General features: G+C 31.7%; 1 protein-coding gene across 1 annotated transcript in view; it reads right to left on the reverse strand.

Moving 5' to 3' along the window:
• Window positions 1-11,130: 11,130 nt before the first annotated feature.
• Window positions 11,131-27,026, reverse strand: part of LOC130808380 (patatin-like protein 1) — a 31,528-nt gene continuing 15,632 nt past the window's right edge. Inside the window, exons 5-7 of the mRNA XM_057673856.1 lie at window positions 24,383-24,685; window positions 11,283-11,458; window positions 11,131-11,182 (exon numbers count right to left, since the gene is read on the reverse strand). Coding sequence (XP_057529839.1) covers window positions 11,131-11,182; window positions 11,283-11,458; window positions 24,383-24,685 — 531 coding nt within the window. The remainder of the gene's footprint in view (window positions 11,183-11,282; window positions 11,459-24,382; window positions 24,686-27,026) is intronic.

The following is a 27,026-nucleotide window of genomic DNA, read 5'->3' on the forward strand; positions in this document are numbered from 1 at the left end:
TTATCACAAAACAATTTACAAGCCTTCTCCTGTGGGAAGTGTAATTCACTTAGGAACTTCCGTATCCATATGATCTTAGTTATTCCTTTGGCAATACTACGAAACTTGGCCTCTGCACTTGATAAAGCAACACACCTATTGCTTTTTGCTTTTTAGGTAACCAGATTTCCCCCAAACAATGTAAAGTACCCCTCCAGAGGTGGATTTCCTATGATTTGTGAATATTCAATTATTTCTTTGTTTCCTAGATTAGTGCTCTTAAAATTTTATAAATAGGAGCTACTATTTCTTTAATTAATCAATACAAATCAGTATTCACTGACCAAACATCCAATTTTCGCATTATTTATTTCTTCATCTAACTTATATCTTCACATGTGTGGCTTTCTGAATAGGATATGTTGGCTAATCCCCAAGACATGATGCTTGATGACCAAGCTTCTATTAACATCTTAGACCTCTAATTAAATTTAAATTGTAATGTAGATAAATAAAGAGACATTCTAACATTCCCCTCAAATAAGGAGGTATAAAAAAACTTTCAATTTGGACAACAAAAGTTTCATTTCTTTTTGAGGGAAAAACTTGTAGAGAATAGTGGCGCTATAACACACACTTTCTTCCCTTGTGTTGTTAGATTAGAAAAATAAATCAGTCCAATAAAGCGATAAAAATAATCCTGCAATCACACAATAAAGTAAAAAAAATGTAAAGTAAACTCGATATTTTTACGCGAAAATCCAATACGAAACCGTAGATGGTACCAAAACCTTTCACTAATCACTAATAAATTATTGGTCAACCATAGTATTCTCTTAGATAAACATTAAAGGCATCACAAACCTTAAACTCCCCTAATTCATCACTCAAAATTAAAGTGGAAAAATATCATTTAGAGGAAATTAGGGTTAAATATGAATAACGAACTTACAATGCACAAGACGACAATACAACCATTGAATATGCAAATTGGGTAGGCAGGAACATCGACTCAAAGTTTGACATAAATTGAACCACAAATGGCCTTCGATCAGGATGATTCAATGTGAACAAGCACCTTCGTTGAACTCCCCGGCCTACGCCCTTTGTAATCGATTCCCATGATTGTAACTTTTTGACTCTTGATTTATGTAAACCAAACATCACAAACTGACCAGTATCCAAATAATAAAACTCAAAAATATCATATAACTCAATAAATAGCACAAATCTCTAACAAATAGCTCCCGAAGTACGCTCCACTAACGATCACAGCAATAATAAATTTTCAATATACAATAACCATGAGCCTAAAAAAACATCTTTCCAACACAACAATAGACTGGATAAAAATTTCTTATAGATAATGATAATAACTCGTCTTGGATATTATAACTCGTAAACACAAAATACTGACAAGAAACTAGGATATACGTTCAGCCTAAAATGATGGCAGATGTGACATTCCTCTGAAATTATGTGATTCTACTCAACTTGAAATAGAGTTTGTCCTCAAACTCACTATAATTCGCAAATATAAACAATAATCTCTTAATAGACTACGAAGATGTTATAAAAATTAACCCAATGACTCAATCATGTGCTTTTCATCTCCAAATAACTACACCTCATGGCATCATTTCTTTACAAATAGCCTACTTGACTACACGATTAAATAACCACTTTCATAAGTGTTACTACACCACAAAAATATTACCAATATTCTTATCCATAATTTGAATAAAGCTTCCTCATTAAAAGAGAAAGAAACATTGTAGCAAGCTTCTGTCTTATGGAACTTTAATTATCTAACAAACAAATATACCACACAACAAGAAATGCAAATTACAATCGTAATGGTACGCGTTCTAACTAATGCAGGCAAGTATCTCATAACATACAAATTTCAACATACTTAAGACACGTCAACCTTCTTCCTTAATCGAAATAACAATTATACACACATCTCACTTAATGTCAATTGACCAATCTCAAAAATTTTCAACCATAATATTTACAACCCTCATAGCGTTAAGAAGAAGAGCTAAATAGTCTAAAGTTAATTTGCTCTAACAACACAGATGATAGATTCTCATGCATCCTTAAGGTGACTGTGTGTATCACCCAAACCACACACAATATACATATGTAGTCTATCAACAACTTAAAAGGTCTTATTTAGTTTTTGATCACAATCAAATAAATTACTCAAAGCTTAATAATACTTCCCAAGGTCTTGGTTACTCACAATTAATATTTTTTACATCCTCAAGTTTATAGTTTAAGATACACTCATGACGTACGATCTACGTCGCACTAACCCTCAAGCATTAAACACGTCAAAAAACTTGTCATTACCTGTGAATAACAAAAACACAAAACATGAGCACAACTCAGTGAAGAGTTACTCAAACGTGTCAAACTATTTATATACTTGAAAACGTTTGACTTTAAAATAATATTTATTTATTTTATTTGAAATCCACAAAATCGTAAATTATTTATATATTTAATATAAACCAAAATGTACTCATATAGTATAAAACCCTTGAATTGTCACACACACTTTGTAATGTTTTTTCAAATATACATTTATACAATGTCACAAAAAAAACACATCCCCTTTCATGATCTTCTCCCAAAAGGTCGATGCACCAGACACATCAGAGAGGTAATTTGCCTTTGGCAATGTAAAAACATGTCACGTTTAGGTGCACCAAAGGTTGACCTATCCTACACAGTCCGGGGCAAAAATCATTTCACAAGTAATATAAATTGTTTAGCACAAAAATCACATCACACTATTTAAAATAAAATCTTTTTACAGAAGAAGCAAGTGTCACGGGCTCAGTTATTGACTTAGTAAAAATCGTGTGACACTAGTGTCAATGGCTAAAAATTGCACTAGCTCAGTTGTGCTTTAGTATGAAGAATTTAAAGGCTTTAACTTGAAGATACTAAAGAGAATACTTGAAGTAGAGTGTTTTTGTAAAAAGGCTTTGTATTGCTTGAATGTTTTGTACATAACATGAGTGAGTTTCAAATGAGGAGGCTATAGAGTTTTGGAGAAGTGATAATGTCTCATTAAAGTGTTAAGCCTTTATATAGGCAAGTACAAGAAAGAATATACGGAAGAATGTTGAAATAAAATTCCTAAATTAATGCTATAACGTTAGAGTAATTCTAGGAAAGCTAATAAGGAAACTAAGTAGCTATACATACATAATGACCACATTCATAATATACAATAGAATAAAATCCTTCAATTATGCATGGTTGACTTTGATGGACGGTCTTTGAACAGGTCCAATCTTGGTAGATAAGTCATGAAGTCTAGACCTTGCTAGAGGCTTTGTGAGACCATCAGGTAATTGATCACGTCCTGAGATATGTTGTACACGGAGTGTACCTCTTTGAACTTGCTCTCTTACAAAGTGGAAGGCCAATGCTAGATGTTTCATTCGTGAGTGAAAGATCAGATTAGCCGCATAGTGAGTTGCTCCAATATTGTCACAGTAAATGCTAGGAGGATTATTAACATGAACATCTAGCTCTTGGAGAAGAGACCGGAGCCACATGACTTTAGCACTAGTTGTTGCCACAGCTCGAAATTCAGCTTCTGTCAAAGACCGTGCTAGACTCTTTTGCTTCTTTGAGCTCCGAGAGATAGGATTTCTTCCCAAATAAACATGTAGCCAGTTGTAGAGACATAATTATCACGATCACCCGCCCAATCCGCATCACAAAACGCATGAAGTTGAGTTGGAGAGATACGATGAATAATGACACCATGATTAGAAGTACCATTAAGATAACGAAGTACCCTTTTTAATGCAGCATAATGAAGATCAGTAGGCTTGTGCATGTATTGAGATAACTTGTTGACCGCAAAGGTAACATCCGGCCTTGTTAATGATAAATATTGAAGGCTGCCGATTAGTGCACGATAATCAGTAGGATTAGATAGGGGTGACCCATCAGTAAGATTAAGAGGAGGATATGTAGCCATAGCTGTTGGAACTAGTTTAGAATTTGACATCTTGGCACGGTCTAATAAATCTTGGATATATTTCTTTTGACTTAAAAACAACCCATGTTCATGAGGTAGTGCCTCAACACCAAGAAAGTATGATAGTGACCCCAAGTCTTTGAGAGAGAAGCGAGAGGCCAAACTAGTGACAAAAACTTGTAGAGCAGAAGATGAAGGACCCATAATAATAATATCGTCAACGTATACCAAAAGATAAAATGTGACATTATTATTCTTATAAATAAACAATGACGAATCAGCAATAGAATTGCTGAAACCATAAGAGAGAAGATAAGTACGAAGTTCTTGATACCAAGTTCTTAGAGCTTGTTTGAGACCATATATAGCTTTATGAAGTTTACATACATGAGTTGGATTATCTTTATCCAAAAATCCCGGAGGTTGTGCCATAAAAACATCCTCATTAAGATGACCTTGAAGAAATGCATTGTTAATATCAAGTTGTCTAATGTTCCACCCATTTGTGACCGCAAGAGAGAGCATAAGACGTACCGTTGTAGGCTTAATAACCAGACTAAAAGTCTCTGAATAATCAATCCCGGGTCGTTGATGAAACCCCTTAGCAACAAGGCGAGCCTTGTAACGCTCAATTTCACCTGTAGGCTTGTATTTAATTCTGTATACCCATTTGTTACCAACAACATTTTGAGATGGGTGAGAGGGAACAAGTTCCCAAGTAACATTATGTACCAAAGCATCATATTCCTCTGTCATTGCACGACGCCATTGAGGAACTTTTAAGGCTTGGGTGATGTTTCGGGGCTCAAGTGATTGAACTCGAGTGGCGATAAGATTAGCAAATTTTAGGTTTGGTTTGACAATATTATTTTGTAGTCAAGTGAAAATGGTTCTCACTAGAGGGGGTGGTGGTGGCAGTGGAGTAGGAGATGAAGTCATAGAGGTTGTTGGTGTAGTTGGAGATGATTGTAGAGAGTTTGAAGGCAAGATAGGAGAGGATAAAATTGGTGATTGAGGTTCAACATTGGGTTGTACAATTGGTGGTTCCACAATGGGAAGAACCACTGTACACCATTCATCAACATTAAAAAGAGATGCAGGACTAGATGTTGGACTAAAAGCAAGAAATGGAAAGACATCATCTACAAATTTTACATGCCTAGAAACATACACTTTGTTAGTGGGAAGATGTAGACAATAATATGCACTTTATGATGGAGAATAACCAACAAAGATGCATGGAAGAGATCGATTGTCAAGCTTATGACTAGCATATGGCCGAAGCCAAGGATAACATAGACTTCCAAAATTTTTTAGTTTTGAGTAGTTGGGTACAACTCCAAGAAGACAAAGATAAGGAGAATCATTGTGAAGAGATTGGGTTGGGAGACGATTAATTAAATAAGTGGCTGTAGAAAAGGCATATGGCCAATATGTTGAAGGCATTTTTGCATGAGTAAGTAGAGCTAGCCCTGTTTCAACAATATGTTTATGTCGACGCTCTGCAAACCCATTATGTTCCGGAGTATGAGGAGGAGTAGTAAGATAGGAAATGCCATGAGTAGCAAAATAAGGTCTAAGTTTTTCATATTCTCCTCCATTATCACTGAACACTTGAATTATGGGCTTGTTAAAATATTTTTCAAGCAGGGCCCGAAAATGATAAAAGGTATTTTCAGTGTCTGACTTTTGTTTGAGAGGATATAACCAAGTGTATTTTGTAAAGTGATCAACAAAAATTACATAATGTTTGTAATTATCATTAGATAACACTGGACTAGACCAAACATCAGTAAAAATTAAATCAAGAGGGGCATTTGAAGTGAAAGTAGAATCGGAAAAAGGCAATTTTTGGCTTTTATTAATGTTGCATGAATTACAATATGACATAGAGAAATCAGGAATAGCTAAAGAAAACTTAGAATTTAAAATCCTAAGGATAGTACTAGATGGATGCCCAAGCCGATGGTGCCAATCATGAATGGGTGTTTTGAAACTTGTGAAAACTCGAGGAGGTGACGGGTGCCATTCATAAACTCCAGCTTTAGAAGGCCCCTGTAGAAGAGTTGTACGCTTCAACTGCTCCTTGACACGAAAAAAAGAAGGTAAGAATTCAATAGAAGTATTATTTTCTTTACAAAACTTGGAAATAGACAAGATATTTCGTGATATAGATGGGACATGTAAGACATTAGAAAATGTAAAAAATTTAGAAGGAGTGGTGAGAGAGAAAGAACCAGTATTTGCTATAGGGAGAGACGAGCCATCACCAATCACAATTTCATCCGAGCCATCGTAGAGAGAGATTATTGAGATCATTTGTGACATGATGCGATGCTCCACTATCCAAAATCCATCCATTAGAAGAGGTGTTGGAGTTAACTGCTTGCATCATATGAGCCTGAGGTAAGGATGAAGATTGCTGACGCATCTGACCCGCTTTAGCATAGACGGGACCGGGTACCTCAATGTTAGGAAAGAGAGACTTAAATATAGTGCATTTGTCGAGAGCATGACCAGTTACCCGGCACCATTGACACTTACCCAAAAAAGTGCGTTGTGGCTTTGGCAAATAAGAGGGGCGAGGGGTAGGAAGCAAGCCTGATGAAGAAGGGCTTGTCTGCTGACCCTTGGAATAATATTTCTTATATTACATGCACAGTGGCTGGGAATTGAGCAGGGGAAGATGTATTAGCAACAACAACTTCCTTAGTGATCAATTTTTCATGGAGCTCTGTGAAAGAGATAGGAGTGTCTCGCGCATTGACAGCACCAATGACTGACTTGTACACCTCATAATCAAGACCTTGGAGCACCTTATCAATAATGTCCTCATGGTCCATAGGCTTTCCCATAGAAGCGAGACGATCAATGCAATTCATAATAGCCTGCATATACTCATGAATTGATTGATTAGTATGAGTAATTTTGGAAAGTTGAGTCTTGATTTGTTGAAGTGACCACGAGATGGATTGGCATAAGTGGAGGAAAGGATTTCCCATGCCTCCTGGGCAGTGCCAGTTTGAGAGACAAGGGGGACTAGGTCTTGTGTAAGGGTCCCAACTAGTGCACCAAAAACAAGTCGATCTTGGCGGAACCATGTTAAGGCTGCCAGATTGGAAACAGAAACACCGTCAGTAGTGATGGAGGTGGGTGGAGAGGGAAAAGAGCCATCAATATATTTCCACAGATCATAGCCAAGAAGTGTTGCTTGCAATTGAGTTTTCCAGGCTATGTATTTGGTGGGTGTTAATTTGATGGTGTTTTGTAGTTGTAAAATGGTAAATAGTCTAGTGGGCTCAAGAGAATTAGGAATAAGGGGCTGTTCGTTAGCCATTGGAAGAGAAGAGAAGGAAAAAAAAGAGGGGAAAAATTAATCACAGAGCAATTGAGATCTTTTAGGCTCTGATACCATATAGAGTTTTGGAGAAGTGATAATATCTCATTAAAGTGTTAAGCCTTTATATAGGCAAGTACAAGAAAGAATATACGGAAGAATGTTGAAATAAAATCCCTAAATTAATGCTATAACGTTAGAGTAATTCTAGGAAAGCTAATAAGGAAACTAAGTAGCTATACATACATAAAGACCACATTTATAATATACAATAGAATAAAATCCTTCAATTAGGCATGGTTGACTTTGATTGATTTATATCTTCTACAGAGGCTTGGGGTATTTATAGTGATAGCCAAGCCCCTAAAGAATACTAGTGATTTTCATAAGTTACCCTACATAATGTCTCTAGAGAATTCTAGGACATCTTCTATCGTAGGTCTTTCTACTAGTTTTTGGATAATTCTACATGTACAATAGACATTATTCTAGTGTATACAAGAGATTCTAGAAGCTTCTTGAGAATTCCAGAAAGCTCGTGACGACGCGGGCTGATTCGAAAAACGAGTTGGCCCGTGTCACAAGTATGTTTTAATTATTTAAATCATTAAATAATAATAATGTAAATCCGTAATAGTTTGGAATTGCAAATTATGTTTATATGATGAATCTACTACATGTTGTAAAGTGTATTAACGTTAGATCATGCTTCTTCAAATACTAGTAAAATTAAAATACCTCTTTTAAAGAAATACTCTAAGAAAACGAAAAACCTATATATAAGACAAGAAACACCGTAGTGGATTGCTTCAAATAACTCAGTAATGCAGTTTATAATAGAGTAAGGTTAGACATAACAACTTACCTCGTGATAGAGACTATAAATGTAAGGAAAAGAGATTAAATGAACCACCCAAACGAGCACTTACTCTTACTCTCACAAGTCGTCGATCTGACGTCATGTTTACTAATACCCTAAATATTAAAATAAAAAACTCTATTATTACTATAATGAAAAAGAAGAATGTGGAAGAGTTCATAGCTTCTCACCATAACTAGAGTATTTATAGAGGAAGATAGGGAGGATGAAAGGTTAAGACATTGATAAAGGAACCAAAACAGACGGCCGGTAAGCATGAAATTATACTCACTCGTCATTATTTCCCCCCTTTTTTTTACTTAAATTAAAGTGTTTATTAATATACTAATTAAATTTTTAATTTTAGCCTAATAAAAATAAATTATGGTGGACAATTACCAAAGATATAAGTTAATATGACCCTATATGATATCACTTGTTATATATTAATAACTATATTTGATATGTAATTTGGTCTACGATTATTAAATATCAATTGGTCATAAGACACAAAGTATTATCATATGACATACTCATGTAATCGTAAAGAAATTTAAACGTAAAATTATGGGTATTACAGCACACCATTAACTTCATATTATTTATGATTAATCAAAAATTGAGATTATTGTAGAGAAATTAAAAAATATTAGATTATTCTAAGTAAATTTCCTAAGAAATATTCATGTAAATAAAGAAAAATTTAATCTTTTAGATGGTGAATATATTATTTTATTGAGTAATAAAATTAATGAAGTAAAAGTGAGAACCATAATCATTAAAAAGTATATAAAATAAAGTTAGTAGAAAAAATATAAGGACCATAAACATTAAAAAATATTAAAATGAAGCCAGTGAGAAACGTATGGAAACCATAAACAATATAAAATATTAATGAAAAGTTAGTGGAAAATATGCGGAAACCATAAACATTAAAAAATATTAAAATTAAAATGACTAATGTTAATTATGTCAAAAAATGAGATATAAATAGAAAAATTTATTAGGAAAATAACAAATGAAACTAACTAATTAAATAAGAAAATTAAATAAGAACATAGAAAAAATTGAATATAATGTTGCCATGCATAACATTTAATGTTGACTTGCTATGTGTAATAAATGCAATTTATAACTTTTTCTTGGTATGAAAACTTATGTAGAAGGAAGTTCTTTGAATGGACATTTACAAAAACTCAATTCAAAACTTTTATAGTAAGAGAATAAATAGGGGCAATTTGAATGGATAACAAGGGTATTAGAAATTAATAACAAATTAATAAGTTTGCATATGCTATTTATATAGCTATAATGTGAAACTCAACTGAATAAAACATGCCTTCAATTATAAAACATTACCGGCTCGTTTGATTGATGGTAATGAAGTAATGGGAATGAAATGTTGTAATGGCAATAGTAATGAAGGAATGGATATGAGAATTGGTAATGAAAATTCTTTTGTTTGGTGTGCATGACTAAAGAATGGTAATGGAAGATAATATTCCATTGATTGCATTTGGTTGTTAGTAATAAAAAATGGTAATGACTCTTAGTTTCATTATTGTATATTTGTATCTAAAAGCATTATTGTATCTAAATTATTCTATCTAATGATTCTTTTTTTAATAATAATATTTTTTTGGATAATTACATAAATTACCTTTTTTTTTCTTCATTATTTTTTTCTTCAGTTCAAAACAACATTACCTTATTTTATTACCACAGTTTTACTTCATTACCATTACCGCCTAATACTATGTTGTTTGATGGTAATGAAAATGGCCCTTTTTGGTAATTTCATTACCTTATTTTATTACCATCCATTACCATTAGAGGCATCCAAACAACCAAAATTTTCATTACTTAATTTTATTACCATTACCGCCCTCTAATACCATGTACCAAACGTGCCGTACATTCCAATAACATTCGGTTTTGTGCAATATTCGACCAAAATGACCAGCTTCATAAAGTAGTTAAAATAAATAATTTATTTCTTACCTTAATTAGGTACATATTTTATATTTAAACCCAATAAACCTAAACTGAATAAAAATAGCAACTTGCTGGAGGAACTAAGATAAATAAATTTATTTCTTACCATAATTATATATATATATATATATATATATATATATATATATATATATATATATATATATATATATATATATATATATATATATATATATATATATATATATATATATATATAAATCCAAATAGAATAATATGGGACTTTGAAAAATTTTAATGAATTAAACTTTTTTAATGTATTTTATATTGTCTTGTATTAATTGATATGACATGTTCACAATATTCAACCAATAAAATTAAGTCGTGTTGAAGAGTGCCAAAGAACATCACATTAGTTATTTTCCAACACTTTTATTAAGTTGTATGATACGATACTTGTATGATATGGCCTTGTTCAAGCATTTTAGTTCAAAAAATGATATTATTTCAAAAGAACAGAGGGTTAATACAATTTACAAGATTCTAACTCATAAAATCCAATTTACAAGTTTAAGTCACCCAACTTGTAATTAGGTGTTTCTAGGTAGAATGTGCAAACTGAACACTTTCAATAATCCAAAAACAAATAATTATGTATCTTTAGCTCTAACGACAATTCAAATTGACATATATAATAGTAGCATTTAATTTATAGCTCGCTATAAGAATATAGACTTCATTATTCGAATATCACTTAATATTTAATATAATACATACAATCGCACCACACACAACATACAATGGACTAAATAAATAGGAGTACATAATACTTAAGTTCATTGGACAAATGTATTCATAATATTCAAATACGAATGGTTTAAATAAATATTGTATAATATAACATAGAGGTATAATATATTATTCTTAGAAGTGTAGTATTACATCGTCCACACTTTTTGGAAAATCTAAGCTTGTTTGTTGGTTCTCTTTTCACTCAGTTCGTTCACGCCTTCTCTTTTCATCAGAAAGTGTTTTGGCAAAGCTGTGAATTGGAATCAATCAATTAATAGTTTATTAATATATCTAATTTATGTTTTCACTCAGTTCTGTAACAAAAAAGGATATACTTATATTATGAATACCTTATCAAGGCATCCTCATTTGTACCAGCATTGGGGATAGGTTGATAAATGCCTGTATCAAAATTAACCCTTGAAACAGGTTTTTTTAGGAGTGCCTTTCCAATGTTGACAAGATTTTCTAAATTCTCCTTTGTTGCAGCATCTGATGATGTAGCTGTTCCTGTTAGTGTGTCATCCTGCAATTTCAAAATTATTATTGATGGGAGATATTAGAGTAATGGAGACTTGAATGCACCAATTATGATGCACATTGATGTGTGATAGAGATGTGGAATAATATGGATGTTTATGTGTGACTTAAATTATGTTTAAGTTGATGTTCAATACTCAAAGTTATGGGTATATTGATGGAGTCTTATATATATATATATATATATATATATATATATATATATATATATATATATATATATATATATATATATATATATATATATATATATATATATATATATATATATATATATATATATATATATATATATATATATATATATATATATATATATATATATATATATATATATATATATATGTTAGAATATTCATATTTAGGCAACATATTATTCTCCATATAATTTGATATATATTTTGATGTATATTTAGGAATTAGAATATTTTGTATATTCTTTTCTAGGAAACAATTCTTGTATATAAAGATAGCTATGAATGAATGAAGTAGACAATTGAAAACACAGAAAACACAGAGACTCGATTTGTCTCGAAATCAAACTCGATTTGTCTCGAAATCATGGTATCAGAGCCAAGACGTTTCTGAGGAGAAATCGTCTAAGCAGCTTCATCACTTACCGAAAAAATTAAACCTTACCTTAACGGAAAAAATGGAATCAAACGACACCCTAATCATGCCAGACCAACCTGTCACAATGGGGCAACTGTTGCAACTGTTTTCACAGTTAAACACCAACAAGCCACCTCCACCACCACCCGAAACAATCACAAACACCACCACAATTTCGATTCCCACATTCTCAATATCAGAAAAGTTAACCCACCAAAACTACACCATGTGGTCCAGGTTGATGCAATTAGCCCTAAGTGGTCGTGATCGGCTCAACCACATCATCGCCGATCCACCACCAAGAACGGACCAAGAGTACAGCCAATGGACTAGGCGAGATTCAATGGTTATCTCATGGATAATCGAAAGCATTCATCCGGATCTGGTCAACCAATTCATCGATTTTCCAACCGCAAAGACACTTTGGAAGGGGATCGAAACGGTATATAGCAGTGGCAGTGATGGTCTCCAAATCTTCGACCTCACTGTCAAGGCTAACAAAATCGAGCAAAGGACCGATACATTGGAAAAATACTACAGCAACTTAATAACCTTGTGGAAGAAAATCGATAGAAGGCAACCAAACCCGATGAAAGATCCAGAAGACAAAATAATTTACAATCAATTAATCCAGAAAAACAGATTATATCAATTCCTTGCAGGGGTAAATGAAACGTTTGACAAAGAAAGGAGAGACCTTCTTCTTCAAGACCCATTACCCACTGCAGAGGAAGCATATGCATGTATATATGTCTATGTATGTATATATGTATATATATGTATATATATGTATATACATATATATATATATACATATATATATATATATATATATATACATATATATATATATATATATATATATATATATACATATATATATATATATATATATATATATATATATATATATATATATATATATATATATATGTCTATGTATGTATATATGTATATATATATGTATATATGTATATATATATGTATATATGTATATATATATATATATATATATATATATGTATGTATATATATATATATATATGTATATATATATATATATATATATATATATATATATATATATATATATATATATATATATATATATATATATATATATATATATATATATATATATATATATATATATATATATATATATATATATATATATATATATATGTATATATATATATATATATATATATATATATATATATATATATATATATGTATATGTATATATATATATGTTTAGACACCTTGAAACCTTAGATAAATCTATCATTATTTATGCCTACTTTTCTTTCAAAAAACATTTAGTCATTGTTGTTACCTGTGATACAAAAATAATAACTTTGGCCAAAAATAGTTAAACAATTCGAATATTAAGTATTGTGTTTGTTTGGGGCGTAGTTTAAAAATTAGTTTTCATTCAAAAGATTATTATCTATTGGTGATCTGAACATCGCATCACTTGATGACGTAGTTGTACACGTAACTTTTTAAGTGGCATATGTGAATTTTTAGGTGGCATATCTTTAATTTAATTTAGTTGATTTTTTAAATTTAAAACTTTTTAGTAATATTAAATTTATTAATTGATTTCACTTTTTAAAGTAACCTCATTTCATTGAATTTCATTTAATTTTTTGATTTATTGCATTTTATTTTAAAAAAGTTTTCAATGTTTCTATTTTATTATAGTAAATCATGTTTTTCTTTAAGTTATATTTATTTTGAAATTAGTCCAATAAACTTATAGTTTTTACCGGTGCAAAAATTTCTTTCGAGATACAACTTTGTGATCACTTATAAAGGGCACATAGTTGGAGTGTAGTTGCAATGTGTATTTAAATGCCAATTTTTCCGACACATAAAGTGAGAAGATAGTTAACATGTTTGATAAATTTATTTCCAATAATATACATCGCAATTACCCTTATGACGTGCCTAGTTTGATAAATTGCCGAATATAGTATTTATATACTAATTTATTTTTTCTAGAGGTATTCATTCGGGTGATCGGGTCGGTTTCGGACGGGTGTCATTCAGTTCGGTTGCATTTCGGATCGGTTATTTTTCGGCTGTGTGTTACAACAGGTCACACTCGGGTCGAGTCGGTTAGTCACGGTTCGGTTGGAGATTGGTTATTCAAGCTATCGGGTTAGCATCAGTTCGGTGTCGGTTGAAGTTCGTGTCGAGTGTCAATCGGTCTCCGGTTGTCATCGATTACTAATTGGTTCGATTTTGTCGAATACAGATCGGGTTCGAGTTTTTTTTAAAAGCAAAATTCACACTACAAGAAAACTTGTTTTTAGCAACAAGTTTTAGCAACGACTAAATTTTTTTCGTTGCGAAAAATATAAGTTGTTGCAAAATCCATTGTTGTTGCTAAATAATCGTTGCCAAAAAAAAAAAAAAATTTTCCCACCCCTTTGATAAATTTCCCGGTGTAACCCAATTTTTTGCAACAAACAATGTTGTTGTTAAAATTAAATAAATAATTCGTAACAGTATATATTGTTGCGAAAAATATTTAAATATACAGATACAATAAAGTCGTTGCAAAAAACCTTATACTAATAATTTTTTTTTCATTTCCCTCTTAAAACTAAACCCAATCCCTCATAATCCCGCGCCCATACCCTTCCCTCACAAACCTGCTCCCTTCGAAATTTCAGAAAATCAAACGGCGCCCATACCCTTCCCTCACAAACCCGCCTCCCTTCGAAATTTCAGAAAATCAAAAGGCGCCCATACCCTTCCTTCACAAACCCGCCTCCCTTCGAAATTTCAGAATATCAATACGGCGCCCATACCCTTCTCTCACAAACCCGATTCCCTCACAAGCCCTAATCCCGCACACCGGAGATAAGCCATTGCCGCCTGCACAACGGAGCCTCTGCCGCCTGCACGCCGGTTTTTCAGCCACCTTCTGCACGCCGGTGCTGCCGCTATGCTGCCCTTCAGCTGCCTCTGAACCCACGACAGGTAGTTTTAATTTTTTTTTGCCTTTCGTTTTATTTCTTTAAATTTGTTGTTCTTGTTTCTTGTTTATTTCAATTTATGGGTTGTTCTTTGAATTTCTTGGGCTTTGTTGTAATTATCAAATTAATGTATGTGTATTTCATCACTTTGAAATGTTGGGTTGTACCTGTTTTCGGTCTTGGCTCTGCGAAGGAACAAGATTTCTCCTTTTTGTTGGGCTTTGTTCTAATTATAAGATTTATGTATGTGTATTGGAAATTACTTGCGTTTTTCTGGATTTACTTGCGTTTTCTAATTACTTGCGTTTTGAAATGTGAGATTCTTTCAAAGTAATGCTAAGAAAAATTGATGGAGTTACTTGAAAATTGAAGTTGTAGATGATAAGATTAAAGCAAAAGTAAGTTTTTGGCCTATGATTTCACTGTGTAAGGTTTTGATGTCATGGTGGAATTAGATTTTTCTTTTCAAATTGAAGCAAAAGAACTCATTTTTTGCGATTGTGATGATACATACTTGATGAGGGAAAAGATTTTTAGTTTATTTGTTTTAGATTATAATGAAGCCTAGTAAAATGGTTCATGTGAACTTCTTAAATTGTTCTTGTTTATTCAAATTGATTTTTCTAAGTTGATTTGTCATGTATTGAAAATATTTTCTAAATTGATTTGTCACGCATACATTGGAACAAATGGTAATCTTTGTTCTTGTTTTTATTGTTCTTGTTCTTTTGGAATCGTTAAATTGTTTTACGAACAACTCGAAATTAAATCCTTCTACAAGTTGTTAAATTGTTCTTGTTCTTGTATGAATTGTTAACAATATTATAAGGAGTTCTTGGTGATATTATTGAATGTTATATAATCTAATTATTATAAACTTTAAATATAGGAAATGATTTTGAATAAGGCATGGGTCAAAGTAAAAGATCGTTCATCTATTGATTATGTAAATGGTGTTGATGAGTTTCTAAATTTTTCTCTTTCCAAAGTAAGAGAAGATGATCGAGATACTACTACTATTAGGTGTCCTTGTAATTGTTGTCGCAATATATTTCTTAAAACAAAATGTGATGTAAGATTAGACTTGCTTAAGAGTGGAATGTATGAGAAGTACACTTTTTGGGAACTTCACGGGGAAGTATTAGTTGAATCAAGTGAAGGGGATGATGTTAATGAGTCCAATGACACTGATAGTGGTTTCACAATGTTACAAGATGCTTGTGGAGTTGGTGCTATGAATGTTGCGAGTGCTCAAGAGGCTTTAAATAATGTTGAGGAGTATGAGAAACCTAATGCAAATGCAAAAAAGTTTTTCAAACTTTTAGAGGAGTACCAAGAACCATTAATAATGCATGGCACAACAATGTCTAAGTTGTCATATATTGTTAAATTATTACATTTAAAGGTTTTGAATAATTGGTCTGATAAGTCTTTTGATAGTTTACTCCAATTAGAACGTCAAGGCTATGGCGCTTACCTTCCAAATTCTTATTACGAGGCTAAGAAACTCATTAAAGACTTGGGCCTTGATTATTATAAGATTGATGCTTGTGAAAATGATTGTATTGTGCTAAGATATTTTCCATTGAAGCCTAGGCTACAAAGGTTGTACATGTGTAGAAAGACATCTAAAGACATGCGTTGGCACAAAGAAAGGGATGCTACTAAAGTGAATGATTGTGATAGGATTATAGATGATGATGCCCTTTCCAGGGAAGAGGAGGATGATGGCTTTTTGGAGGATGACAATGCAAGTGGGTTGGATGATATAATGAGACATCCATCTGACTCTTTTGCATGGAAATCATTTGATGAAGAATATAGTGAATTTGCTAAAGAGGTGCGAAATGTTAGACTTGGACTAGCATGTGATGGCTTTCAGCCTTTCAATAATTCACAACATAGCATATGGCCAGTGGTTCTTATCCCTTATAATTTTCCTCCTTGGTTATGCATGAAACCTTATTCATTTATGCTATCTTTACTAGTACCAGGTCCAACAAGTCCTGGAATTAATATGGACGTCTACCTCCAACCACTTATTGAGGAGTTAAAGGAGCTTTGGGAGGTTGGTGTTGAAACCTATGATGCTTACTCTAAAACAAATTTCATCTTGCGTGCATCACTACTGTGGACTATCTATGATTTTCCTGCGTATGCAGATTTGTCTGGATGGTCTACCAAAGGTTATTACACTTGTCCATGTTGTCATAAGGAAACTAAATGGACTTCGTTGATGCATAAGGGTGGTTATTTAGGGCATCGATGTTGGCTTCCAATGAATCATAAGTGGAGAAATGATGCCAATTCTTTTGACGGTAAAATTGAAAAAGGTGTTGCACCAGTTCCATTGAGTGGGGATGATGTATTACAACATTATAGCCGATTCTCACAAGCAAAATATGGGAAGATTGTAGGGAACAAAAGAAAAAGGGGTGCTTCTAATAGCTTGTTTGGTTGGAAAAAGAAAAGCATTTTCTTTAGCTTGCCTTATTGGAGGAAATTAAAAGTTCGTCATAACTTGAATGTTATGCATATTGAGAAAAATGTCTCTGATAATATCTTGGGTACTTTAATGAGCATACAAGGCAAAAACAAAGATACTTTGAAGGCTCGATTGGATTTGGTGAAGATGAAAATCAGAGATAAGTTGCATCCTAAAGTGGTTGATGGTAAGGTGCGTGTTCCTATTGCTATATATACATTGAGGTCAGATGCTAAGGTTTCCATATGTCGTATGTTTGCAAAAATGAAATCTCTCGATGGATATCTATCAAACATTTCTCGTTGTGTTAAAGATAATGGAAAAAAGATATCATGTTTGAAGAGCCATGACCATCATGTTTTTATTGAGCAGTTGCTTCCCCTTGCACTTCGTGGGTTTTTACCTAAAGAGGTTTATGACCCTTTGGTTGAACTAAGTTTTTTTTTCCGAGACCTTTGCTCTAAAAACATAAGTGTTGGTCAATTGGAAGAACTTGAAAAAAAAATTCCTTACACCTTATGCAAGTTGGAAATGATATTTCCACCGGCTTTTTTTGATGTTATGGTGCATTTAGTTGTACATCTGGCAACCGAGGCAAAAATAGCTGGACCAGTTCGATATCGGTGGATGTATCCTATTGAGAGGTATACTTTTTCTTTGAGAAATATACTCAAATTATTCAAATACTAACATAACATGTCTTATTGAATTAGGTATCTCCGAACATTAAAATCATATATTCGAAATCGAGCACATCCAGAAGGTTGCATTACTGAAGATTATTTGGCAGATGAGTGCTTAACATTCTGCTCTAGATACATGAGTGACATTGACACTAAATTCAATCGCAAAGTAAGAAATGACGATGAAGATATAGAAGAGGATACATTAAAATCAAACCTTGAGGTTTTTAGACCACTTGGACATACCATTGGGGGGAGTACACCAAAACATCTAGAGTGTGATCAAATCCATTTTTATATTCTTCAAAACTACGATCCACTTCTTAAGTTTGTCCAGTAAGCCATTTTTATTCCTTATGTTTAATTAGTTTGAATTGTATAGTATATTTTAGGCTATGGAAGCCACATTTATTTGTTTTTATATGGTGTCATAGAAAACATAAGTTGGAATTGGAGAAGGAATGTCCAAGAAATGTAGAACGGAGGCACAAAGAACAATTTTCCAAATGGATAAAAAATCAAGTAAGAAAGCTTTTAAGTAATACATTGTAAATGGTTTCCTTCTTAAGTTTCTCCAGTAAGCCATTTTGCTAATAAAGTATGTTAACATTTGTTCATTTAGGTACAAAAAATTTATAAACTTGGACGCTGTGATAAAGACTTGTACAATTTGGTTTGTGGTCCTTCTAGAGTTGTAGGGCGTTACACAGCATATATTGTAAATGGTTTCCGTTTCCACACCAGTGATAGGTCAGAAAATAGGGAAACACAAAATTCAGGTGTCATGGTGCGTGGTGATGATGCTTCAGATAAGGAATACCATGGCGTTTTGAGAGACATATATCAAATGCGTTATCCTGGAGAAAATCATGTATTTGTCTTCAAATGCAGTTGGTTTGATGTAGAAAACCTTGGTAGAGGGTATAAGGTAGATGAGCATGGTTTGGTTAGTGTGAATAAGAATAGACTTTTAAAGTCGGATAATGTGTTTGTGCTAGAATCCCAAGTGGAACAAGTATTTTACATACAAGATGAAAACAATGAGAATTGAGAATTTGTTGTAAAAGCACAACCAAGGGATTTGTATAATATGAGTGCTAGTGATCTACATAAGGAGGGTATAGATGTAGATGCCTTTCAACAAGTACAGGTGGAAGCTAATATTGAAGCTGAATGTACTTAAATGACCATAACTTGATTCATGGAGACGATCTTCAAGGTTATGAAGAAATTGCTACACCAATCTTGAATGACCAAGCATCAGAAGGCGTCATTACCTTAATGGATGAAAGTACATTATTGAAAACTCGACTTTCACGTTTCTAGTTTGTAATTATTTACATATTATTGATTATTGATTAATGACCATTATTGTAGGCATACTTGGTAAGAGAAAGAAAAGAAGCAACTTTGTTAGTAGAATTGAAGTGGGCTTGCAAGTGAATGAAGCTTTAGATCCACAACAAAGGCAAACTATCACTCGAAAGGAGGTGGAGCAAGTTAATGGTGATGAGATAGATAGAAATACAGGTAATTAACAGAGATGGAGCAACTTTTTTAGATATTATTGATTATTGATTATTGATTATTGTAGGCATACTTGATAACTTTGAACATTTGTATTATCTTAGCAACTAGTAAGATCAAAGGAAGAGGTAAGAGAGGAATGTATAAGAGTTACGTGGTTGACATGAACATTAAAGGGAAAGGATCGAAATTGAAGATCACAATACCTGATGAAATTGACCGAGCAATTGGAGAAAATGCTCGTCACTTGGTTAATGAGTGTGGGCGTATTGTGAGGACAAAAGCTCCCTTGAATGTGAAAAGTTGGAAAGAAGCATTTGAGGCAGCTGGAGAAAGTATGTTGAAGGAAATACAGGTTATGTTAGTTACTAATTTCTTTATTAATATTACTTATTTAGCACTATAGAAAGCATTTGTACCTATCATCTTACCTTCTTTGTGCAGGATAAGTTTGAAATTGATAAGTCTAGCGATTACTTCCGAATGTATGCATTTGTCTTGGAGACCATGCAACGTTTATATAGATTGTACAAGTGTAGGTTGCACAATTACTACAAAAGTGCGAGATGCGGAAAAACTAACGAGGAGCTCAAAAAGAATCCTCCTCTTGACTTACCCCAACCTCAATGGGAATATCTGATCAAGTATTACGGATCTGACAAATTTAAGGTATTTCTTTAATTAAAGTATGAACTATTTATGAAAGTAAACAACTCAACCCACAATAGCAAGAACTTGATTGGCATCAACTTTTGTAATCATCATGAAGGTCATAAGTGAGAGGAACTCTAAAAATCGGAATTCTGACAAGAGAACTAAGCATACGACTGGAAATTTATCATTTCCTGAATCAGAAGATGTATTGGTAAGACAAACCTATTTTATTATGTTTATTGAATGTAGTCTAAAATAATATCAATAACGTTGTATAATTTGAATAGACAAAAGAGAATGCTAATGTCAAGATAACTGCTGATAAAGTTTGGCTTATCCAACACACTCGTAAGAAAGATCAAGGAAAACTAGAATGGCTCGATACGCGGTCAAAAGAAATCCATGTATGTACAACAACCCATTATAACTATATTTTTGTTACCCTTGTATAATTTTTTTATTATAATATGCAATTATATATATCTTGTTTATGTAATAGGTGAAGTTGAAAGATGTTGTTGCATCAGCTGGGGATTCAATGACACAAGATGAAATTTTGCTTAGAGTTCTGGGCCAAAAGTCAGGGCATGTACGTGGAAAAGGGACAGGGATACGTGCATATTCTAAAGAGAAAGCACAAATAGAACAACGTAAGATTGTGGAGCAACAACAAGAGAAAATTCAAGAGCAACAACAACAAATTAAAGATTTGATGGAAAGTCAGTTGCTACAACAACGACAATTTGAAGAATATAAGGCACAACAACAAGAAGCAATTGAATCGATGAAACAAAGCATCTTACAACAGCTACAGAATAAAGAAGTTAAATGATTGTCATGAATGCTTATTAGGTAAATGATGCTTTCTTTTGCATTTTTTTAACATATACTTAGGCTTACAACATGCTAAAAAGACATATACTTGGCCTATTTTTTGCGTCTAATCAAGAGTATTGACGGCTTGTGTTGTGGTTTTAGTTACAATAGCATTAGCTGGTTGGCATTTTAGTCCAATTAGGAGTATTGGTGGCTTGTGTTGTAGTTTTAGTTACAATGGCATTAGCTGGTTGGCATTTTAGTCCAATTAGGAGTATTGGTGGCTTGTGTTGTAGTTTTAGTTACAATGGCATTAGCTGGTTGGCATTTTAGTCCAATTAGGAGTATTGGTGGCTTGTGTTGTGGCTTTAGTTACAATAGCATTAGCTGGTTGACATTTTAGTCCAATTAGGCGTATTGGTGGCTTGTGTTGTAGTTTTAGTTACAATGGCATTAGCTGGTTGGCATTTTAGTCCAATTAGGAGTATTGGTTGCTTGTGTTGTGGTTTTAGTTATAATAGCATTAGCTGGTTGGCATTATAGTCCAATTAGGAGTATTGGTGGCTTGTGTTGTAGTTTTAGTTACAATGGCATTAGCTGGTAGGCATTTTAGTCCAATTGTGAATTTGATGGTAAATTCTAAATGCTTTCCCTATACACGTAATGCTTTTGTTAGTGAATATCATGCTAAATGCTTTGCTTATTATGTCTCAACAAAAAGTGTAGGGATGGTTTGATTGTGAATACTCAATATTGGGGCTCATTTGATTCTTAATAACTAACAAAATTATTTGGTGTAGGGAAACATATCTTCGTTGGAAATTTTTTGTACTCAATGACGAATTTGGTGATAGCTACAAGCATTTTGGATGCGCGATGTTTTGGGTTATGAAGTAGCTATATGTGCACTTGTATATTTTTGGACTTTTTCAAAGTGCCTATCACTTGTAAATTTTTGCATAAAAACTTGTGTATGGTTGGAGAATTATGTTGGAAAATTGGTTATCCAATCCGTTACATGTATTATATGAATTACGTATATTTTTGACACACAATAATATTTGGGACGTGTGATATTTTGGGATATGAATTAATATATAATGATAATTGGTGATATTAGTTTAGTTAGTTTTAAATTATTTATTATTTTAATTGTCTAGTTTATTGTAGGTTGTTTCAAAAGATAAATAGTGGTTGCGAAAAATGTGTAGGTTTTTTGCAACGGTAATAGTTGTTGCTAAAAACATTAATAACAAATTTTACTTCATTGTTTTTCCTACAGTAAAGTCGTTGCAAAAGATTGACTATCATGTATTGCAACAACTTGAATTGTTGTGAAAAACAGAAATTTAACAACGAAAATGGTTGTAGCTAAAAATGCAGGAAATTTGGCAACGAGCGTTTTTGTTGCTAAAAACGTTTGAAGGAATTGCAACGACATTTTTTGGCAACAATAGATCTCATTGCAAAAAACAGATACCTTTTGCAACCACCATAATCGTTGCTAAAACCTTTAGCTACGGCTGTACCCGCAACAATGGAGTTCGTTGCAAAAAACATTTTTAGCAACGAAATCAGGTTTTTAGCAACGACTTCTTCTGTTGCTAAAAACAAGTTTTCTTGTAGTGTCAGCTACGTATTACTAATTACTATCGATCGAATCAATATCAAATTAAGTTGTTAGTCAATTTTTAATTGATGACAAGATTCCCTTTATTTAAAGCAAAATAGTTAAAATGCAAATTAATTAGTAATCATTATTATTTTGTTACTTTTACTTGTTTGACCGGAAATTAAAATTATAAAGTTCTATCAATATTCATCTAATTCGATTAAACGTAGTTAAATAAACATTGACCATTGATTATTAACTCTAAATATAGGAAACCATGTATTTATAAAATTTAATTTATTAAAATATCTAACACTTTATTAGCTTAGCAAATAAGATGATTGAATATGAGTCTATTATACTTCTATGTTAAAAATTGGTTCAGGTTTACAGCAATTCGATCTAAAATTCGTTCAGGTTAAGTCGGTTTTAGCCGGATAGAATTCGGTTTCGAGCATGATTCGAGTCGGATATGACTCGGGTCGGTCATTATTAGGTTCGGGTAATCTCGGTTAACAGTTATGTATCGGTTACAAAAATCGGTTACAGCTCGGGTTCAGCTTTCCCATTTTCGATTGTCAATCGGTTCGGGTACTGTCGGTTCGACAAACCAAAAAAAGGAACATATTTTCGAGTCGGTTTACTTTCAGTTTCGGTTCGGATTTTCGAGTCGGGTCACTTTTGAACAGCTCTAGTTTTTTCCCATTGTAATAACATTATGAAAAATAAATTATTTAAAATATTTAAATAAATAAGTATGTAAAGTTAAAATAAATAAGAAATAAAATTAATACTAAAATAAAGTGGGTGAAAAAGAAAGAGACTTAATGTTTATAAAAATCTTTAAAATTAATATGAAAAAAAACTTGTTTAATAGGTTACTAGCCGGTAAAGAAGCATATATGATGAAACCTCACTTCAAATCTCATCCCAACAAACACAATACATGACATTAGACCTACTCCTATAAAACTTATTTTTGCCAAAATTAAACCGATTTAATTCAAATTTTCCTAAACTTTTTAGTATGAAAATTGCATCAATGTCACGTACTCTCTCATTTCGTTGACTTTGCATAATTTTTCATTTTGGTTCGTCCTATTTAATCTGCGTCATTTGTATTTTTTGACAATGACTCACTATTTTCTTTTAATTTCATCCATATATTTTATATATCTTTTAGTTTCATCAATATAATTCATTTTCTTTCTTTATTTATTATCACTTTCTTAAAAATAACTTAATTCCTCTTTGATACAAATGAAAGAGGATAGAGTTTAATGATTCATGACATTCAATAAAACTACTACTACTCTCTTGAATGATGAAATTAAAGGTTTTATAATATTAGAAATGTAACCTACCTTGGTAAGTTAAATAATTTAAACTCGTGTATATACACTATACAGTTTACCTACACGACTCTCTAATCAGCAAAAAATAAAAAAAAATGTTGAGATATTTTACAATGAATAACATATATTGATTATTAAAAAAGAAATAGAAAGTAAAAAGGGGGAAAACTTACTTGGATACGAAGGTAATTATCAAGGGAATTAAAAGCTTCAAAGGCCACAGCATTATGAAAATCAACCATATCAGCCTTAGATTGATTATAAGCATCAAGAATAGGAATTGATCCATCGTGAAATAACCATGAAATAAGACCCCAATTTGCTGCTGTCTTTGCATTGTATTTGTGATTTATCTTATCCGATCCGGTCCCTAACGATATTACCAACAACCTTTCACCATCCGTCGCCTTTATTGGGAAAAAATCTGGGTTCTTTCTTACTAATTGTTTCGTCACTTCAGTTATTGCTACTAAAGTCTGTATCACAATGTTAATTAACTTTGAGCAACTTCACTATTATATATACTTCGTCCGTTCTTTAAATCTTGCTCCATTTAATTATCGTTTTATCAACAAAATTTAACTCTTATATTGTTTTCGTTAATTATCTATAAATTAAAAACGATTAAAGTTGTGCATTATTTTTTATAAGCATAAATCGAGATATTAACAATTGAAAACAATTAGAGTTATACATTTGGAGATGTCAAAATTCAAATGATGCAAAATTTAAAGAACATTTCTACTTTATAAATATCAATAATACTAAATTTGCTTAGAAAAACAATTAAAAAAAACAACTCTTGTGAAAGAGGATCTGTCTTTGAGAAACATCTCCAATTACAAGTCCAACACATTTTAACATTCTAAAAAAACACAAATTGTTGTTGCACGCTTTGAAAAAACGGTTATTCCCCTCATTGTAAAATAACATACTTCAATATCTTCAAATTATAAAACCAAAAAACACTCGAATATTTGATGCTTGAATTTAATAATTTTAAATCAAAAAATCAATTCAAACATAATACAAATAAAATTGCAGGTATAATTTTTGATTGATATTGAAAATTTTTATTAATGTTTAATATGTTTTAGGCATTTTTATGAATAGAAGTAGGTATTTTAATGAGAAATAGTAGTTATTTTATAGGTAGAAATATGCATTATAATGGTTCACCAATATTTAGTGGCGAAATTTGAACAAATTCTTAAGGGGTGAGGTTAAAAAAAAATTGAATTCAACTAAAGTATAGCTGATCAATACAACCAAAAATTATAACGTAAATTTTAAATCAAAGTAAAGCTCGACGCTCTTTGAGCACTTTAAAATTTCTATAATCTCATTGACATTATTGTATGTGTTTGCTATTTGTCTCTAAATGTATTTTTAGTAAACTATCAGTAAGAAAATTATTGTCCATTTTGTTACGAAGTCATGACTTTACTGTCTTCATAATAGATTATTTTATTGTATGAGTTTTCAGTGATTCAAGTATTCAGTTATTCAAATTAATTATTAAATATAGATAAGAAAATTTAATTAATTAAAAATATAAAACAAACCTTTATCCTTCAATTGTAGATAGTACGCTTAATTTTTAATTTTGTTAATTTCTCCCAATCGTTTTCTTCCTTTTTCGTTTGTTTTAGTTGTTAAATTATGATAATTTAATTCTTAATATGACAAGCCATTATTACTTATAAGATTTTGTTTCTTTCGGTTATTCTTGTCCTTTAATTGTGTTGCTTTATTTTGTTGGACTAAAATTATAAAATAATATAAAATAATAGTTATATATGTAAAAAAATTGCCGAAAATCTTGGGCCTTAACTAAGTTCCGCCTCTGTCAATAGGTATTTTACATATACAAATAGGTGTTGTAATAGACTATAATATTCCCTCCACATCAATATAAACGTCCCATTTGCTTGGGCACGGATATTGAGAGTGGTGTGGGGTCCATTAAAAAGCTGGTACTTGGATAAGTAGTGAAGGATAATTAGTGAAGGGTAAGTAGTGAAGGGTAGTTGAGTAAGTAAGGTATATGGGGTATATTCGTAATTGCTTATGTGAACTAAGAAAAAAAGATTGACAAAAATAGAAATGTGACAATTAATATGGTTTTGCCAAATAAGAAAAATGTGACAATTATATTAGTGTGGAGGGAGTATATGTTTTTAACAATAGAAGTAGATATTTTAAATATGAAATATTATGGATTTGATCTTCTAACATATAATTGCTGTCACATGGTTTATATAAGAAATATATACACAAACTGCAGTTGATATTGTTGTTATTACGTATTGTAGAACTATTTTCTCACTTTTTAAGGCAATAGAGCGTCCAGATAAAGTTGAGAAGTAAATTTTTTCAACTAAATTTACTTGAAAAAACATAATATTATACTCCTACTGTTTCATTTTGAATGATCTATTTTTTTTTTTTATGTTTGTCAATGTACTAATTCAATACCTAATAGTAATAATTATGTAAAATTAAAAATTATAAAAATTGGATATTAATAAACCTCATGTTGAGACAAATTAAACAAGATTCCTTTGACCTTTTTTAATGCATAAATTAGGAATAAATACAAATTAAGTGTAATTGATGAATAGTAATCTAAAAGAAAATGAGACATTTAAAAAGAAACAAAGGGGTTTGAAATGTCTTAGACACAAAAAGACACTTAAACGCAAATTATAAAAACTAAATATTAATAAATCTTATGTTTTAAAGCAAATTGGACAATTAAAAAAAATCTATTTCATTTCAAATGATCCATTTTATTTATAAAAGGTAAATATTTTC

The sequence above is a fragment of the Amaranthus tricolor genome, chromosome 3 (genome assembly GCF_026212465.1).
Source record: "Amaranthus tricolor cultivar Red isolate AtriRed21 chromosome 3, ASM2621246v1, whole genome shotgun sequence".
Classification (NCBI taxonomy): Eukaryota; Viridiplantae; Streptophyta; class Magnoliopsida; order Caryophyllales; family Amaranthaceae; genus Amaranthus; species Amaranthus tricolor.